Raw genomic sequence first — 15177 nt, 5'->3', positions numbered from 1 at the left:
GTCTCCCCCCTGGCAGGACTCTGTTCCCTGGATGAGCTACGTCAGCATGCTGGCCATCTTCGGCTTTGTGGCGTTCTTCGAAGTAGGTCCGGGGCCGATCCCCTGGTTCTTCGTGGCCGAGCTCTTCTCCCAGGGGCCCAGACCGGCGGCCATGGCCGTGGCCGGATGCTCCAACTGGACTGCCAACTTCATCATCGGCATGAGCTTCCAATACGTGGCTGTGAGTGTTGCCCTCCACCTCGTGCACTCAGCTGCTTGGTTGAATAAACGTCAGTCGTGATTAGCGATTGGGCTGATCTGTTGATCAAACGTCACCGATGACATTAGTGAAGCTTCTTACTTTCCCATCTCCCTCCCTCCCTCACTCTCCCTCTCTCTGTCTCTTTCCCACCCTCTCTCGCTCTCTATCTCTCTCCCTCCCTCTACCTCTCTCCCTCTATTTCTCTGCCTCCTTCCCTCTTCCTCCCTCCCTCTTCCTCCCTCCCTTTCTCTCCCTCTATCGCTCTCCCTCCCTCCCTCTACCTCCCTCTCTCTACAGGACCTCTGCGGTCCTTATGTCTTCCTCATCTTCGCTGCGCTCCTCCTCTTCTTCCTCATCTTCACCTTCTTCCGGGTGCCGGAGACGCGGGGGAAGACCTTCGACCAGATCTCCGCCAACTTCCACCAACACTCGGCCGGCATGATGGACCTGGACCTGGACATGGACCTGGGCAAGCCCAGCACCGAGCTGGACTACCTGGGGGAGGACAACATGAACTGAGACCCCCACCCCCCCACCCCTAAGAGAACCAGGGGTTGAGGGAGGGAAGAAAGAAATGGAATTGGGTGCCTGCTTCCAAACATATATGTGTGCCCTCTGCTTATATTCATAGAACTGCTTCGAGAACAGGGCGGGGTACGGGGGCCTGGATGGGAGGGGGTGGGGGTGCTGGGGGAGGATTTGTGGAACTGGGAGCTGCTTTCAGGTAAGAGATAAGACAACATTACACCAGCAGACGCCACCGACCAATCAGCACCAGGAGCTGGGGCTCGCTTCCGAGAGGGGAGGGTGGTTTGTATTACCATAGCAACCCATAATGGGTGATGGTGGAATGGAGACATGTCAAATAAATATTAAGGCATTAACTAATTACACACAAAAAAAGCAGTTGTAGAGATGTTCTTCTGTGAGATTCCTCAGACATGACAGTATATATACAGTATAAGGAGACTGAGCGATGTGGAGACTTTGGTATTTCTGCACTTTATCTACAAAGACGTCAGAGGTTTTCAGAGATGAGAAAACTAGTTACACCTGGGAAATATAAGCCAAGTGGTGAGCCGTGTTAAGCCTACCTTTGCAGCACAAAGAGCCAGGCGGGTGGTCTTGACCGCGGTACTGTATGCATACAATTTCTGATCACGTCCAGATGAATGTTACTTTGATAAAAAGCAAATCATGTATTTAGTACTTCATGTATATAGTGTGCGGGTTTGATTGAAAATGGTACCAGGGTCTATAAATGCTTATATGGTGTGTCTGGTGTCTACATGGGACAGGACCCCACATGAGCACGATGTGTGTGACTTGTTGACGGTTACCCAGAACCCTCTGCAGCACCTGTGGTTCACATGTTACTGTATCTGTCCTGAAATATTATGCGTGTGCCGTTTGCAGTCTCTTCTGTACCGGTGTGTGTGATTTGTCTTATGGAGATTTGTATTGAGATTGTACAAAGAGGACCTGTCATTTATATTTACGTGTATTGATGCAGTGTTCTGTGAAGTGACTAAGCAAAACATGTAATTGACATGTGAAAAATATCACCGTCTTTTTTTACTTACTTTTTACAAAATATCAGTCAGTGTATTTACTTAACCAGAAACATGCGAACTGAACAAACGCTATAAAAAGTATACAATTCAACTAAAACTGGAGCATTAAAATTGATTGGGAACAGTGATCTAGCAGCTCCATATAGTTGTAATATAATAATTTTAATAAAAAAAAATTCCCATTCAGCCAGATAAGGGACAGCAGAGCCAGATGTAGCACACCCAAAGTTAGCTTGCTTCATCAGTTATGGTAAGGAATACTACAAAAAGCGTAAATTTTGTGGACTGTCCCTTTAAATTACATGTACACATGTCAGTAGCAGAGAAGCACAGCAGAATGGTTTTATCTAACTTTTTATTGTAATCTTTTGTTAACTGGCATTGCACATAATCCCCTCCAAAGAAAAGCGCATACAAAAAGGCAAAAAATAAAAAATAAACTAAAAAGAAAATGAGTTTCTCTCCCCAGCCTCCCGCCTTGATCAGCAAATAGGGGGCGGCATGTTTCAGAAGTTATGGTGGGGAGATGGTGGCACAGGGCCTCAACTGCAACTCCCAGAATGCACCACTGCCCTCACATCTTGTCCTGTCAAACTCAAAAATCGAGGCTGGTTCCTCTTATTGATCCTGCACATAGTCAGTCAATTAAACTAGATTTTTTTTCTTTTTAAAGGTCTACTTCAATTTCTAAACACACACACACAACCTTCCTCTACCCCCTGTCCCTCTCCTGAACCACTGAACACCACCGCCCCCCCCCTCCAAACATGGTGTCTAGACAAGACGAGACAAGTTGGGGGGGGGGGGGGTGAGGTGGGCTGCAGGTGGTGGTGTGGGGGGAGGAGGGAGTAGTGCACAGTAGTGGGTGAGGTGGTGACAGGCCCGGACCCCCATGTACCAACCCCCACGACCTACAGGAAGACAGGAGACCAAGGCGGGACAGACAGGACGACAAGGAGGGGGGGGGGGGGGGCGGGGGCGGGAGAGAGACAAAACATTAGACAAGACATTTTGACACTAAAAACATCCAATCTGTAGAGCCCCCCCCCCCCCCCCGCCTCCCTCCCTCAAAAAACAGGGTTCAACAGAGTTTAGAGCATTCAATTGGTAACCAAAATTACCCCTGCCATACACAGGCAACCCGCAGAAGGTCCTGAAATCAGAATCAACTAAGAAGGGCTCATCTTTAAGGCCCTGTGGTCCTCTGGGACAAAAGCTTAACCATCCTGTCAGAGCAGCTCCTCTGAACAGCCCCACACAAGGAAACAGCCACTAAACAGTCGCCAACGTTGCGTCTACGAGAGAGCCGACCAGGTTTGTAGTGCGAGAGGCGCAACCCTACAACCGCGGACCTCCTCTACCCCACCCCTAAAAACGCTGCGCCAACTTAGCGCGGGGGTTCCCACCTCGTGACGGGGTCACGCGACGCCGTCCGCTCGCAGACGTCACTCTGCAGGCGCCTGGGCTGTCGGGGCGTCGGGTACCTGGAACCAGGAAGTAGATATGAGAAGGGCGTGGCCGCAAGCGTTAGGTGAACTAAAGATTACATCCACGCCAGCTGAGCGCGTCTTGTCTCACCTCAGGTGATTTGGGGGGGGTTTTGGGGGAAGTTTTGGGGGAGGTTTTGGGGTCGGCCGGCTTCGAGGACAGAGAGGGGGCGGAGCCAGGGTCCGAGGCGGACGCCTCTGTCCCATTCTGCAGGAGGAAGAGAGAAACCGTCACATTGTAACAACCATTTTGACCCCTGACCCCTCGAACCACCACCCCTGACCTCCAAAAACAGATAAAGAGGTCCTGCTCACTTTAGAGGCTGAAGACTCAGAGTTCCTCTGTCTGCGACGGCTGAACTGTCGACGGGGCTTCTGGGCGGCCGGCTCCTCGCTGGCCTGCGGGCCCTCGGGGGCCTCTTTGGGGGCCTCTTTGCTGGGGGCCTCTTTGCTGGGGGCCTCTTTGCTGGCCTCCGTCTGGCCCTCCGTCTGGCCCTCCGTCTGGCCCTCAACCGGGGGGGGCCGCGGACGGGCAGGCCTGGTGGACAGAGCAGAACGACGTCAATCAGAATCTGTTTCATTGCCATTGTAGTCAACATACTAGGAATTTTCTACAGTCAATGGTGCATAACATGGAGACGACATTGGACAGGGTGCAGGGACGAGACAGGACAGTGCAAAGACGGGACAGGGCAAAGAGAGTACGAAATGCTAGTGCAAAATAAGATTAAAACAATATACAGAATGTAGTGCGGTCAGTGTATATACGGCGAGTGTTCAAAGTGTAATGTCTAATGTGTATGTGGGGGGTTAAAGTTCATGTTTAGATACAGGAGATGAAGTTACAACATTTCACCCCCACCCCCTCCCAAAAAAAAAGGAAAAAAAATAAGAAATGTGTAAAAGCTTGTAATGTGAAAGGATGCGATGATCGTCACCTGCGGTACTGTGGTCTAAATCTACGAGGTGGTGGCCTCTGCTGGTCACCTTCTGCTACTGCGCCGTCCTTCTGTTCTGCCTCTGCCTGCAAGAAATACAAAACTACATCAAAAGAAATAGACGGTCCAACTTCAAAACCCAAAACTGAGAATCTCAAGAGTCTAAAGTTGTCTCTTCAACTCCCATCAGCTTGTCACCGTCATTAAGGTAAGTGTAAACCTTTGACTGGATTCTGAAAGTTCTGTGAGGTTAAACTCCCAGGCCATCCCTTCAGGTCAGCAGAGGTCAGGGGTCAGCACGGGGCACAGAGCACTCTGGGAAGAGTGCCAAAATAACAGACATCCAACTCGATACCTGCTCTGCCCAATCCCACCTTGACGTTAGACCTCTGTACATATTCTCAACCCCCCCGCCCCCGCCCCTTCTCACTTCCTGCCCCTCCTGTCGTGTTCGGCGTGGTCGGCGTCGCCGCGGCGCCGGCTGGGACTCTCCGTTCTCCCCTCCCTCCTCGCCCTCCGAGCCGCCGCCCTCCTCGGGGGCGTCGCCCGCCTTGCCCGGCTCGCGCTGGAAGAAGCGCCGGCGGAAGCGCCGCTTGTTGGGGGCGTAGCGGCTGCCTTTGACCGGCGCGCCGCCCGGGCCCGTCACGTTGGCCGCCTCCGACCCCTGAGGGAGAGACAGGCGAGAGGGGAAGACGTTTAGAGCGGGAACGCAATCGCCCATTCATCCCGGCTCTTGCGCGCCTCAAATTGAGAGGACGAGTCAAGATTTTTCCGACACGCTTTCCAAACGCCTGGTTTTGTAGGTAAAACCTTCTTCTCCTCCTCCTCCTCCTCCTCCTCACCTTGGCCGCCTCTACGACATCAAACTCCACAACCTCCCCGTCTCCCACGCTGCGGAGGAACTTCCTGGGGTTGTTCTTCTTGATGGCAGTCTAACGGGAGAAGAGACGGCGGTTAGCTGCCTACAGCCGTACGAAACACACACACGGCTAGCGGCAGTCAGTCGGAGATCGCTCACCTGGTGGACGAAAACATCCTCTTTCGTGTCGTTTCTGAGGGAACAGAGAAAGGTCACTGACGCGCGCAGCAAAATGGGTATCCGTTTAAATGATGCACCAGAGCTACACAGAGGCTGCTTCACCCTACATTCATCTGCCCTGCTTAAAAGACATCTTATTTATGGCGTCTTGCAATACAATATTGAGATGCCTGCAAAACCAGTGGTGGAGGGTATACGTAGTATACCCACTTCTTTATCCATGGAACCACAGAATACACACTTCTTTATCCATGGACCCACAGTAGGCCTATACCTACTTCTTTAACTATGGACACAGTTTACCCACTTAAACACCACTAATGTAACAGAAATGTTACTTTTTACCGTATACCCACTTCTTTAGTCACTACTACACCCTTGTGCTAAACTGTACAGCAGCCCTGCCATGTTGTGGGGGCAGAGGCCATAAATGACTCTACAGGTACCTGTTAATGAAGCCATATCCATTCCGCACGTTGAACCATTTCACTGTGCCCTGGACCAAGGTGGCTGCAACAACAGTAGTAGTTAGAGGAATATTGTGTGTACACACATGGCCATAGACACGGCCCAGTCAAGTCTCAATGTAAATTATCAATTTTTGTACATTCGCTGTTATCTCAAGTGCCTTTATCACCCGAGGGAGACCAAAGCTATGCCATGGTTTACAGCTTGTGTGGCCAGAGTGGGTCAATAATTAACCTTAACTTTTGAAACGGTTTCACCACTAGGTCAAGAGGGACAAGTTGTGTGTTCTACTATTTGTTTTCACATTCAGCTTGATCCGAAGTAGCAGGAGAGATATCCCTGCACCTGACCTAAAATCATATTTACCTTCTATAAACAGTTGATACAATTTCAATAAGCCTGATACCATAATGGGGACAATTCCAGCCCAAAAAACATATGAACCCATGAAACTAAATACGAACAGGTGCTTGTTTTAGGGGAAAGCCGTAGCATTTCTGCCGACCATCATGATTAATGACCTACACCTGCAGATCTCTACTGCTTTTAGTCACGTGACAATTGATAAGGAGAGAAATTAAGGTCATGTTTTCACATGCGTCAGCGACATTCACCCACAGCTTCGTCCGATTAAGACGATCACTAAGAAACGAAACTATGTTCGCTTTCAGAAAAAGGCAGATTGAGCACCAAACACGCATGAATCTGGGGGGGGTTTGGGGAAAACTGCATCTTAAAGGCTCGTCCCTAAATACGCACGTGGAAGTTGGGAAACCGAAACACAAATGACAGACTGAAACCGTTAAACAATTTAGTACCCGATCAACACATGCAGTAGGGCCTAATAAGACGCTGCTTCCACCACAATGCCCATGGGGTAAACCACTGTAATGTATTTCCAAATCCACCCAAGCACAGAAACATCCTGGCGTGGCGTCACTCAAATCACCGTCTATTCACTGTGCTCGCGATCAGAAGGAACTTGCACAACTAAACTGAATTCTTCAAAAAATCTGCCCCCCCTACCTATCACTTTTCTATCCGGCTGTGGCTCGTCTTCCACCGGTGCCAACGATGGGGCACTCTCCTCTGTGGCGCTGTGCGCTTCGACGTCGGTCATCCTCTCTCACGGACGGACACGCTGTTCTGGCTGCGTCCCGTTTCCGTACCTGTTGCTCCTCCATAAACTCCGGCCGAGCCGCCGCTGCAAACTTTTTATTTGTCAGCCGCGCACCCATTGGCTTCACAGTAGTCGGTCCGCGGCTCTGATTGGCTGAGGAGGCAGGGCAATTGGGAGGGCGGAGGACTGTGAAATCGTGCCGCGAAAAGTGACAGGTTTGGTTTGAGAGACCAGGTAGAGAGAGAGAGAGAGCAGGGCCAGGGTACTGGCTAGTAACTAGCTGCTAGTTCCATAGACGCAGAGACTAGAAACGAGACTAGAAAGCTAACATTATCCCTAAAGCTAACCCAAAACCTAATCCTTAACCCAAAACATAACCCTAAACGGCCTCTGCGTTTATGGGAATAGCCTTCAGGCCTACCTCAGGGCCAGACTATAGCCCTGTAGATGACAGAACGATTCATCTATTGTATTTTTTTCTATGACGAATTTCAGAATTTCAAATGCAGGCTATATACATCGCCCAATATCAGAATCAGAAACCGTTTATTGCCATGCAGATTTACAAAGTGTGAGGAATTTGCTTTCCGGCGAGGTGCATAACGTTAAGACAACATTTGACAGGGTGTAGGAACGAGACAGGACAGTGCACAGAGAGTAGCCTACAGTGCCTAACAGTAGGCCTAGGCTAGTTCAAGTTCAAGTTGAACGAGGAACAAATCTCATCAAGTTTACACAGGATGAATTACATGCCCTTTACAATATAAATGTTAAAACACAGTAGCCTACATTAAGCTAAACTATAGCCTACACAGGCCTACATAGGCTACGTTTCAATTGAGAGGTATTCAGGTAATGCATTTTCATTGAGCAGTATGTTCAGATAGTAGAGTTCCTATAGGCTAGTGCTCATGTGTTCATGGACTGGAGCTACAGTAACTGGCTTGCCTGGTACAAGATAGTTTAAGAAATAAAATATCCGACAGACTTTTACTTTTACCGTTACATGCGTCTGACAGTAACGGTAAACGTTTGTTTAATTTTTTTAAATCACATGTCCAATCTTCGGTTCAGCATGGTCCTCCCCGGCCTGCCCGCGAGAGGCAGTCATGGATATTTCAGTGTCAGTGATCCTGAGCTAAATGAGCTGGTTCCTCTCCAAATCAGTCAGCAGAAACCGCCACGCTGACCGAGACTCCCCTTATCTGCTCAAGGCTCTGACTCGCTGTTCCCCTATTTCCCAAACCCCCCGAGTGCGTGAATCCACCTCTAGTTTTTACCTCCTCCTCACTCCCCACCTCTGGTCCCCCGCACATAGGTCATAGGACTCGGGTTTCTCTGAGCTATATTTAACCTCGTGACTTTGAGAACTGCCAAGTTCTCCAGAGCCAACCGCTGGACGCTGCCCCCACGTCAATGCCACGGTTTTCTGGCCCTGCCACGGTTTTTTTAAGGCGATAATGAGATGAATTGGCCGCCTGGGCGTTCTAGACTAGAGTGACACGACCTTTACAGAGCAGCCGCTCCTCCCGGAGATAACGGGTCCGTAGAGCCGGGGAGGTCCGGTCTGCACGCGAAATGCGGCTGTTTGCAGAATAAAAGAAAACAAAATAATCATGAAGAATCAACATTATGCATAGGCCTACGTATAAATGGTGCCTCGAAAAGTGAAGCGCGGCGCGAGTCCACCTCTCCAGACCCATCCCCTATTCCAGAACCCACGGATCAATCACGCACATGCGCAGTGCGGACCAGTGCTTCATGGGTAACGGTGTTTCTCGACAGGGTGAAGGAGCGAGCGAGAGGTGGAGAGTACGAATATTGTGGGGGTTTGAATTCCCACTCTTTCCTGGCTGGTGGCGGACCTGAGCGCTGTGCCCCCCCTTTAAACCAGAGACAGCAGCGACTGCGTCGCAGGACAAAACAGGGAGAGGTTCGCGTGGAACCGACTGGAATGAACCGAGAATAAAGAGAACAGCTGATATCAGAGAAAAAAAGAGGCACGGGAGCGCGAGGCACCGCGGCGGCAGACACCGGCCAGACGAGCGAACAGGCACGGGCAGGGAGAGAAAAGAAAGAAAGAAAGAGAGAGAGGAAAAGAAGAACCAGAGAGCGGGTTGACACTTCCACAAAGCGCACAGAGTAACACATATAAAATTGGGAAAACGTCCGGACACAAGGTAAGACAAGTTCCAGCGAGATCACGGGCCGTAATATTGTGCGTGGGAATAATCTATTTCCCGTGCACATGTCTGACCATAGCTGCGACAGTATAGTCATCTTACTCCACTCTTCAACCTCCTGGTTGTTGGAGGAAACTAATGGAATACCACAATATTATAAGAGGCCAAACTAATCCAGTCGTTTGATTCCAAGTTTGGCAAGCAATAATAACATTATCCTTATTTGCCGAGAGTGCATTTTCGCCGACCAATCGTGTGGAAGATAATATAATTCCCCTCCCTATTCTTTGGGCCATTACGCACAGAAATAAATGACAGTAGCTTCGACTAAAACTCGTACGTATAGCCTATGCACGCCCTATAACGTTAGCGTATGCGTATTAGCTTCGTCATTACTCATCTAGCAGCCTAGGCTACATTCCACGGTGCTGGCGATCTGGGGCCGTTTGATGTGGGCTACTGCGGGCAGCAATCTGCTTATCTATTTGTGATTTAACAATGTAACGCCCAGACATGGCCACGCGTCGCGTCTCTGTACCACCGTGTTCCCCCTCGTCCCCGCGCCGGAGCCCCATGTCCACGCTGGGCCTCAGCCCGGTTGCAGTGCGCATGCATGCGGCGACGCCGTCACCGACAGCCCCGTGCACGTTTTGTGCGCACTAGGCCGCGGTACCGCACACCGCGCCGCTCTCAGCACACACTGCGGAGAGCGCACGCACGCGTGCCAAAAATCTGGCCACGCCAGTTTGTGTCTGTGCCGCAAATGTGCTCCAGAACAATAATTGCTAGATAACATCGTTATGCTCATGACTTGGATATGTTCCGCACGTAGTTAGCATGTATTAGCTGCGAGGCCTGTAGGCCCGGCCTAGGCTGTGTCAGTGGTTTATCGTTACCAACCCGATTTAAGTAATAGTCATGAGGGTTGACTTCTGTCCATCTTCATTTAGGACTGGGCCTATATGTTTTGAAGGGAGTGTGTTTTTCACGGTATAGCCCTACTGTCAATTGTTATTTCAACCATAACGCATAGTGCATGTTAACAGCTGCAGGACCTCGGCTCCAGTCGAGCTGCCAGTCCGTGTCCAGCTACCGCCCAGTCAGGCCTCTGCAAGGCTTAAAAATAACTAACACTTAGCCTACTGTAGTCTCCCTAATAGGTGTTCGTCTTGTCACCCAGGACCAGGAGATATGGCACAAATTACCATGGTCTATCGGTTATTATTATTGTCAATAACATTAACTGATTCATTTTTACTTTTGGTGTGCTTATGCCTGACTGTGGTTCAGTTAACAGGTGCCATATTTCTGTTGCTTTATTTAGCCCCTCTCCCTCATGTCTGTGAATCTGTTCACCATGATTGAATGAATGAATGAATGAATGAATGACTGATTCATTCAAGAAATTAATGAAAGGCAATAAAATAAAATAAAAATCAAATTCTTATTTGAAATTTTGATTTTGAAATTGATTGTAAAATAGAAGATCTGCTAATTTATTTATTTTGCCTTCATACTAATAATAATGTTTTTTAAATACTATCCATGATTGACAGGCCTCCGACTGGCATGCATGAACATGAGCTTTTAGGTAGGTTAGTTCTTCTGTCTGTATAACTTCTGAGACGTACAGTAGGTCCAGCAACAGAACTGATATGATGCAAGGACCTCTCGTCACAGTAAATAAATACAATTAAGAAGCAATGGCCATTAGATTACAGTCATTTAGCAGATGCTTTTATCCAAAGCGACTTACAATAATTGCATTTAATGTCAGTGTACTACTGCTCACCAGAACTCACATCTCATTTCTAAACAAGTGACTAAGAACATAATCTAGTGCTGAAGCCAAAGTGCAAGAGTAGCAAAATATAAATGCAATAGGTGGTTAAGAGGAAGGATCGGGGTAGTACTTCTTGAAGAGGTGAGTTTTGAGCCTCCGGTGGAAGATGTTCCTCCCCTGTTCGTCTCAGCCCGCCCCTATGAGCAGAGTCAGTAGCCAATCACTATGAGCAGAGTCCCTTTGAGCAGAGTCAGTAGCCAGTCACTATAAGCAGAGTCAATAGCCAGTCTTACCACCACTGTAATATCCTGACCAAACATGAATTCCTAAGCTTTGAGAATCTTAAATGCTACAAAGCAGTCTGTTTGGTATATACAACTCTTAATGGCCTTGGGCCCCCTCCTCTAACTGAATTTATTAGAACGAATGCCCCGCCCACAGGACCACCCGAGCCACTGCCAGAGGAGACTGTGAGAAACCCCATAGACGCACCACCTTTAGACAGACTGTCTTGCCTAGAGGTGGTGATCTGTGAAACAGTCTACCCCCAACAATTAGGGAATTCCCACTTTCAAAAGACAGCTAAAAGCATGGCTTATCTCCAACCAGACCTGTACACATCATTATGTAGTATAGTATAGAGTATGTAGCCTATGGTATAGCTTAGCATAGTTAGTATAGTATAGTGTATAGTATGGTATAGCTTAGTATAGTTAGTATAGTATAGTGTATAGTATAGTAAAACTAATAGCTTGTATGGCAGGGCCTATAGCATAGGAGCCTTAGCTATTGTACTAGGATTTTGAACATGGTACTATGTATACTGTATGGATATTGTATTTTGCTATGTACCATTCCACTATCTATATTTTCTCAGATGTATACCTGCCAAGTCCTAACCTTTGTATCCACTAGGAACAGCCTTTAATTCCTTGCGGGGGGACTGCCTTTGGAAATTAGCCTCTGGCTATAATTGGTTGTGCATTTACATTCTATGTGCAACATAGAACATAAAGTTCCATGAATGTTCATCAATGTGCTTGTCCCTCTTAATAAATAAAATAAATGAAATGAAATGAATGAATGAGTCACTATGAGCAGAGTCAGTAGCCAGTCCCTATGAGCAGAGTCAGTAGCCAGTCCCTATGAGCAGAGTCAGTAGCCAGTCAGAGAGTTTCTATCGGTCCTCGTTGACCCAGCCGTGTCTCTGCTCCCTGGCCCCGCCCCCTAGCAGGCATGGCAGATGCAGACCTGGACTTCCAGACGGGCGACGCTGGGGCCTCGGCCACCTTCCCCCAGCAGTGCTCCGCCCTGCGAAAGAACGGCTTCGTGGTGCTGAAGGGCCGGCCCTGCAAGATCGTGGAGATGTCCACCTCCAAGACCGGCAAGCACGGACACGCCAAGGTCAGCGCCACCGTCTGGGAACACGCTGTTAACGTCTGGAAACATACCGCTTTTAACAGCTCGATAATGTCTGGAGTTCCCCTTTCTCTTGATCAGAGAGAATTGCCGGATATTAGAAAGTTCAGAGATGATGTGTCCACTGTGTGTGTGTGTGTGCGCGTGTCAGAGATGGTGTGTCCTGTGTGTGTGTGTTCTGTTATTTTTGCTTGGATCAGGGAGCATGTGTGCGCTTGCATCACTGTACCCGTTACCTGAAGATGTGTGTGTGTGTGCTACGTTTTGTTGGTGTGCAGGTCCACATGGTGGGGATTGACATCTTCTCTGGCAAGAAGTATGAAGACATCTGCCCCTCCACTCACAACATGGACGTCCCCAACATCAAGAGACTGGACTATCAGGTGAGCAGGGAAGGAGGCAGGGAGGGAGGGAGAGAGAGAGGGAGGGAAGAGAGGAGATGTGCATGTAAGGAGGCCACCAAAATCGTTTTTCCCCCAATACAAACTGCTGGTCACTTTAAGTGGCTTCACTGCATGCTAACATCTCCTTTCTCCACCGCCCCCCCCCCCCAGCTGATCGGGATCCAGGACGGCTACCTGTCCCTCCTGCAGGACAGCGGTGAGGTCAGGGAGGACCTGAAGATGCCCGAGGGCGACATCGGGAAGGAGATCGAGAGCAAGTACGACGCCGGAGAGGAGATCCTGGTCAGTGGCGCCCGTCGTGTCTGTGACTCGTCAGAACGACCTAGATCCTCAGATTATAACCCTAATCTATCACCTGCCGTCAGATGAGATGACTGTTTAGTGACCAGGGAGTTAAGTGTTTAGATTGAAGGAGTTGATTTGTATTTGGCATCATAAGTCCTGTTATACGCTTTTTTAACATCATACACAACGGCCCATTTACCATTTGTGACAGACTGTGCACTCTAGATATTAGTGCTCATTGCTCCTGTCACAGCTAAATACATATATATGTCCACAGAGATCCACTGCATACTTAGCTGCGACATGAGCAATGAGCACTAATATCTCAAGATTGCAAAATCTGTCAAAATGTGTATATATGGACCGTTGCATATGATCAGAAATAAGCTTATAACAGGGCTTATGATGCTAAATACCAAACTACTCCTTTAAGATTATTTCTAATGCATTTCAATGGGATTCGTGGCATGAACTTGTTCTTTGTTTTGTCCAGATCACTGTTCTCTCAGCGATGAATGAGGAGGCTGCGGTGGCCATCAAAGCCATGGCTAAATAAGAGTCTGCAGGTAAACACGGCCTGTCACCCGCCTGTCACCCACCCACCCACCTCAGACCTGCCATGACTCACACATGTGTGTGTGTGTGTACTGTATGTGCATTCTGTATGTTTGTGAAGCTACAAGACACTAGCATGTATCATAAAAGACGAGTGTGAGTGTGTGTGTGTGTGTGTGTGTGTGTGTGTGTGTGTGTGCGTGTACAGTGCATTAATGAATGCTGTGGACTTCAAGGGAAAGGCAACTCCAGGAACAAGACTGTTGCAGAAAGAACCTCTGTATATGAAGTGGTAATGTTGTTTTTTTTAAAGATAATTGTCCATTTTTTGCCCTTCAAATTGTTATTTGCATATTTATTAAGGCTTGATGTGCGTTAAGCGTGGGAGTTTCCTGGTAGTGAAATTCTCCAGCTGTCGCTCCCGGACGCCTATTTATTTGTTAGAGTTGTTACTGATCAGCCAGGACCTGCCGTCTTCATCCTGGACATGTAGAGAGAAACACCTAGTCACTTTGTACACCGACTGTATATACATTTATGTTCAGTGTTTTCTATGGTGGCCACGTTAAGAGCTAAACAGCCTGACAGCAGTGGATTTGCCTACCCCTTCTGCTCATCTGGCTAGGTTTTACGTTTGTGTAAATGAGCATGCACTTTGTACTGCTTCGTACGCAAAAGGGATTCTATACTGTATCTGTCTGTTATGTTGTATTTGTTAGCCAAACGGCACATATTCATGTGCAGATAAAATGTTCCATGTTATTTGTGTGTTGCCTGATGTGGGGGTGTGGAGAGTTGTACTGTACATGACGTTGTATCGATGCTTAATGGGACTGCCTACGATTTCCCTTTCCCCCTCTTCCTCTCCTTCCTCTCCTCCTCTGCCTCTTTCCTGTCGTCCGCCCTGCCCTCTCTCTCCTCATCCTCCCCCGTTCTGTTCCAGGGGTTAACGAGATGCACTGGACCTTGGAAAAAAGGAGGGAATGTTGCCTGGCCAATGATACTCTCCCTCTTTCTCTTTCTTTTGTCTTTCTTTTTCCTGATCTCTCTCCCTCCCCCCCCTCTCTCCCTACTTTCTGGCCCCTCTTTGGGTTCCATTAGAAATGAAATGTAATAAATAATTGGAAATGACAAACCAAACCAATCTCTATATACATGCGCTCACACACACACACATGCACACTGACCAACCACAGACAAGCTATCATCAGTACAGACACAAAGGAAGAGAGAGAACGGTAGCATAGAGGGAGGTGTTCTCTCACAGCTAATGGCCGCCTAATGAGCAGGTGTGCCTACAGTACCATCAGGGGAGGTGTGGTGGAAATGTCTCAGATGTCCGTTTTTTTTTTTTTTTTTGTAAACTCCCCTGATTCATCAAGGGCTTTGACTCCAGACTTCAGATCAAGTGTTGTTGTTCTGTTTTTGGGGGTGTGGTCAGCGCGGGCGCCGCTCTCGAGTCTGCAGTCGTAGAAATGCGGCGCGCGGGGCCGACGGCGTTTCCCCTCCGCCCGTCACGTGCGACGACGACCGGAACGTCCTGCCCGTCGCGTTTCTACCTGTAAAAACCCTGCTCTGACCACGCCCCTCTGTCTTGTTAAATATTTTTGTGTACCGTATATAATATCACCTATAAAACATGTCTGTTAAAGAAAGAAGCTGTCAGGGCTAACAGCAACCC

General features: G+C 48.6%; 3 protein-coding genes across 5 annotated transcripts in view; 2 read left to right on the top strand and 1 right to left on the bottom strand.

Annotated features, from left to right (window-relative positions):
- LOC311320461 (solute carrier family 2, facilitated glucose transporter member 4-like) overlaps positions 1-760 on the top strand; it is a gene marked incomplete at both ends in the record, with an annotated part of 14457 nt that extends 13697 nt beyond the window's left edge. Inside the window, 2 exons of the mRNA XM_084452215.1 lie at positions 17-220; positions 539-760. Coding sequence (XP_084308341.1) covers positions 17-220; positions 539-760 — 426 coding nt within the window. The remainder of the gene's footprint in view (positions 1-16; positions 221-538) is intronic.
- A 1306-nt stretch (positions 761-2066) lies between these two features.
- On the bottom strand, positions 2067-6923 carry LOC311320503 (Y-box-binding protein 2-A-like). The gene is made up of 10 exons (XM_084452265.1): positions 6774-6923; positions 5726-5789; positions 5259-5292; positions 5083-5172; positions 4671-4904; positions 4241-4326; positions 3618-3840; positions 3394-3510; positions 3222-3299; positions 2067-2726 (listed from the first exon to the last, which is right to left on the bottom strand). Exons 1-9 carry the CDS (start codon positions 6865-6867, stop codon positions 3261-3263), a joined length of 981 nt encoding a protein of 326 aa, XP_084308391.1. The 5' UTR covers positions 6868-6923; the 3' UTR covers positions 2067-2726; positions 3222-3260.
- A 1819-nt stretch (positions 6924-8742) lies between these two features.
- On the top strand, positions 8743-14781 carry LOC311320434 (eukaryotic translation initiation factor 5A-1). Of its 3 annotated transcripts, XM_084452175.1 has the most exons (6): positions 8743-9047; positions 12065-12237; positions 12531-12635; positions 12807-12938; positions 13435-13507; positions 13705-14781. In XM_084452175.1, the coding sequence occupies exons 2-5, from the start codon at positions 12070-12072 to the stop codon at positions 13495-13497; spliced, it is 468 nt and encodes a 155-aa protein (XP_084308301.1). In that variant the 5' UTR covers positions 8743-9047; positions 12065-12069; the 3' UTR covers positions 13498-13507; positions 13705-14781. The 3 variants fall into 3 exon arrangements, with proteins under 3 accessions (XP_084308301.1, XP_084308302.1, XP_084308300.1); XM_084452176.1 differs by lacking the exon at positions 13705-14781 and having other exon boundaries at positions 12068-12237; positions 13435-13618; XM_084452174.1 differs by lacking the exon at positions 13705-14781 and having other exon boundaries at positions 13435-13618.
- Positions 14782-15177: the final 396 nt, after the last annotated feature.

Source organism: Borostomias antarcticus, assembly GCF_949987555.1.
Source record: "Borostomias antarcticus genome assembly, chromosome: 17".
NCBI lineage: Eukaryota > Metazoa > Chordata > Actinopteri > Stomiiformes > Stomiidae > Borostomias > Borostomias antarcticus.
The sequence above is the reverse complement of the archived record's forward strand: the minus strand, read 5'-3'. Positions and strand labels throughout refer to the sequence as shown.

Bases quoted from the DNA above. Each gene is read 5' to 3' on its own strand.
- LOC311320503 (XM_084452265.1), bottom strand. From the start codon at position 6,867: ATGACCGACGTCGAAGCGCACAGCGCCACAGAGGAGAGTGCCCCATCG. The intron at 5,293-5,725 runs GTACCTGTAGAG...CTGTTCCCTCAG, and splicing joins GGATATGGCTTCATTAACAG to AAACGACACGAAAGAGGATG. The intron at 4,905-5,082 runs GTGAGGAGGAGG...TCTCTCCCTCAG, and splicing joins ATGTCGTAGAGGCGGCCAAG to GGGTCGGAGGCGGCCAACGT.
- LOC311320434 (XM_084452175.1), top strand. From the start codon at position 12,070: ATGGCAGATGCAGACCTGGACTTCCAGACGGGCGACGCTGGGGCCTCG. The intron at 12,238-12,530 runs GTCAGCGCCACC...GTTGGTGTGCAG, and splicing joins GCAAGCACGGACACGCCAAG to GTCCACATGGTGGGGATTGA. The intron at 12,636-12,806 runs GTGAGCAGGGAA...CCCCCCCCCCAG, and splicing joins TCAAGAGACTGGACTATCAG to CTGATCGGGATCCAGGACGG.